This window comes from Papilio xuthus, unplaced genomic scaffold, assembly GCF_000836235.2.
Source record: "Papilio xuthus unplaced genomic scaffold, Pxut_1.1 DF826703.1, whole genome shotgun sequence".
Taxonomy (NCBI): domain Eukaryota; kingdom Metazoa; phylum Arthropoda; class Insecta; order Lepidoptera; family Papilionidae; genus Papilio; species Papilio xuthus.
The window spans coordinates 280-4,007 of NW_013531946.1; the positions used below are offsets into that span (position 1 = coordinate 280).

Below are 3,728 nucleotides of genomic sequence, written 5' to 3' on the forward strand. Positions count from 1 at the left end.
CAGGGCACTTTATCATCAGGGACGGCAAATCTCTGTATTGTAGATCTTGGGTATGTACCACAGCGAGCTTTTACATGTTGTAAAATCATAACTGAATTCGTGTTGACTTTTATTATTAAAATAATGTAGATTAAGTAAATAAAAAGCATTAAATTACAGGAATTACAAGAATATAATTGGAAAGTTATACATAAACATTGAAATGTTAATGTCAATTTAATAATGACAGACATACTGATTAGTTGTAAGTGTTGCCATATCGCGTCATGAATTAGCACAGTTTTATTCTTAATCTATGTTCAGTGGCTGAAATCATTTTTTACTTAAATGTAGCTCCGCGGGTCATTAAAAAAGAAGCCCGTGTTCTTCCAGGCTATGTTCTACAGCTACGCCAAATTTCAGCTAGATCCATGCAGCCGTTCTGGAGATACCTTCTAAAATCCATCCATCCAAACATCACATTTACAATATTAGTAAGACGTTTTGCCCCTCATGTGCTTTACTCTCTCGTCTATTTACAAAAGCAAAACCAAGTTTTGAATAATTGCTTGTTCGTAGCTAATGCTCTAATAATCAATTAATTTCTCCAACTCTATATTCCTTTATTATAATTCAAAAATAATAAGACAAACAATATGTCAAACATTTTATTTATAAGTCTTTCTCTGAGAAAATAAACGCTCAATTAAATTATTCTTAATAATAATATTTGCGAATTCTAATTTCGCCTCCGCGTCCCCTTTCGTGTCGTCGGTTTTTTGAAAACGTCATCGTCTGTTTTCTTTTCAAAATCGTCATCATCTAAAAGATAAAAATAGAATAACTTTTTAAAATGAGCTGGCAAATCAAATTAACAATAGTTTTTATATCACCCTATTTTGAAATTATAAACATTCTTGAAACTTAAGATATAAATTTACATTTACCTGAGTCTTCTGAATCAACCACTTGAGTTTTGTTCTTTGTGGCAGGTTTCCTTCGTGATTTTCTTAAGGTCTGCGGTGTTTGCGGTGGTTTGTTGGGTGGCTCATTCTATAAAAATTATGTTGAATACAAAAATAAATCTGTTATTAACGTAAATTGCTTTTAAAGAAAAGTATAACAGTCGGCTAAGATGTACTGTCGAGGAAGTTTGTTAACGCTCTTAACGTTCGTGTTAACGCTCGTTCTTTGACGCTCGCTCGCAATTTGAGAATTTGTTAACAATATATTTGCTAAACTACAGCTTGATATTGACAGAGTTTTGTACGATAATCGACTCGAAAGTGAGAAGCGAAATAATTTTTTTAAGTGTACCTCCTCATCAGAACTGGAGTTGGACCGCCTCCTGCCGCGGCGGGGCGCCTTCCTAGGTGTGGGTTTAGGGGCTGCATGCTTGTCGGCGCCGTCGCTGCCGTCTTTGTCACCTTCCTCCGCGTCCCGAACCGCGAAACATTCTTCTATCTTATCTCCCAGCTCTGTTACTAATGCCTGTTATAATGTGTTTATTATTATTGAGCTCTGTCAGCTTTTATTTGACTCTTGCAAACATTTAGAAATACTGCCATAGCCCAACTCTAAAACTTGTCAAGTGAAAATGACATTTTTCGCCCTAAAAATTGAGTTTGTTTTTATGTGAAGCTACGTAGATATAAACATACCTTTATTTCATTCTTGGCCATTTTGGATGTGTGGTTCATTAGTGCAGTGAAGGACTCCATGACTCCGGGGCAGTGCAGCTTGTCCTTATAGCAGTCCATGTTCTCTATCAGCTTCCTGAGCGAGCGCTCGTTATATGTGAACAAAGACAGACAGTATGCCAGGTCTCGCCATTGCCTTTCTTCTGTTGATAATTTGAACCGCTGACATAACTTCTCTATGAGAGCCTCCATTTGTCTGTCTTTCTGTATAAGTGATGTTATGTATCTGAAAATTGATGTTTTTTTTAATAAGTTACTTTTAATTTATAGCGTCGAAAGAATGTACTGAATGGGTGCAGTAGTTTTAAGTTTTTTTCTTTTATAATAATACTTAGCTGAATACCTACTTCATGATATATCTGTACTGTTCTTCAGGCACTTTTAATTCTGGATCACTGAGTCTTGATATAATGTCTGGCATAACATTATAGAGGGCGTTGCCTTTCTGCGACAGCTGCTTGAAGAACAGGCGCGTCATGGCGGTGACGCGAGCGTCCTTGTCAGCGCAGCACAGCGCCATGTCCGCTATCTGACCTTTGACGCGCACCATCTCGTGTAGTACTAAGAATGACAGCATCTTGACAGCGCATTGACGCACCTCGAGTTCTTCGTCACTCAAGCTGAAATATTTACAATTAAAGGAATAAGGTAAATGAGAGAGCCAGACGCGGAGAAAGAAAGTGAGGGAAATACACCCTCCACTATTTTCAGAAGTTATAATTTTTTTAACTGATTACTTACATATCGTAAATATGACGAGTCCAAGGTTGCGTAAGATTTGGGAACCGTAATGTTAGATCTGCGAAGGCGATGGTCAGGTTTGTTCTCAACGATACATTCTTAGATTTCTTTAGAACTGTGACGATAAGTTGCAGACCTTCTTCACAAACACTGCTCGACACCAGCATAAATCTGTTATTTAAATAAATAAGGAACTTACGAAACGAATATTTAAAGATATGGCTTAAAGTTAGACTACAGGGTTTTATGATAAGCATGAGGTCAATGGGATAAAATTCCCTGTAATAGACATATGCACCTGGTGTATGTGAGCGCGGCGGCGGCCTGCGCTTGGGGCGTGGTACGTGCGGGGTTGCTGAGAAGCCAGCGCAGTAGCGGCGTGTAGCGAGCCAGCGCAGCACCACCGGCAGCCACGTCGCGCTCGCACACCGCGCGCACGTACTCCGCGTCCGCGTCGTCAGCCACCGCGCCCTCCAACCCTGCCTCCTCCTCCGTCATCGTTGTGTTCACCTACGGATATATTACCATACCAAATCATTAAAAAATCTCTCGCAATATTGGAGAAGAAAAAAAGAGGATAAAATCAGAAATGAAGTAACGCAACATCTCCTTCCTCTGAATTTTCTAATCGAGGGTCGGTAAAACATGTTCTATCAACCATGACATTGGAATTCACTCCCTTCTCTCATACATTCTTCTTTAAATATCTTATGAATCAACATATCTTAAAAAAGTTGTGTATTACCGTAGAGGCTTTATTAGAGAGTACGCTGGCGGAGCGCTGACCGCGCGAGGAGGCGCTGGCGTTGCTGGCATTCATGAGCGTCTGCCGGCGCAGGTCGTCGCAGCGACCGCGGCGGGCGGGCGTCGCGAACCCCACGCCCGCTTTCTTCTTGCGCTTCTCCTCCGCCTTCCTCTCCTCTCGCACCTGCACAATCACAAAGTATATACAGAATATCTTACAGAAAACTGAGTCCTTTATTAGTCACCATAGTGCCGGTATATGAGCCGGCGAGAGGCGCTGCTGTCGCGGTTGTTTCTACCAAAAATATGTTAAACCAATTGAAAGAAGGCGCTAGTAAGCCCACCGTCATAATCCTTGTCGCTTTATACGCGATACCTTTACTTAAGTTTTTTTGACACTGAATTAACATTTCGTCCAAATGTGCTGAAATAGAAAAAAAAATACAATTAATACACGCTTGTTACCTGATTGCGTTTCCTAAGCTCGCTGTAGACTGTAATATCAAGATATATCAGCTGTTGCAGCGCAATATGACCCAGCGTGAACACGAATCGAATCAGGAG

General features: G+C 40.4%; 1 protein-coding gene across 1 annotated transcript; it reads right to left on the reverse strand.

The window, feature by feature from the left end:
* Positions 1-657: 657 nt before the first annotated feature.
* Positions 658-3,722, reverse strand: LOC106122956 (condensin complex subunit 1-like; the record flags this gene model as incomplete). Its single annotated transcript, XM_013319104.1, has 9 exons — positions 658-801; positions 927-1,032; positions 1,297-1,470; positions 1,641-1,905; positions 2,027-2,299; positions 2,421-2,591; positions 2,719-2,930; positions 3,166-3,348; positions 3,630-3,722. Coding segments are annotated over 9 exons (1,560 nt in total), but the record flags the coding sequence as incomplete, so codon positions are not given.
* Positions 3,723-3,728: the final 6 nt, after the last annotated feature.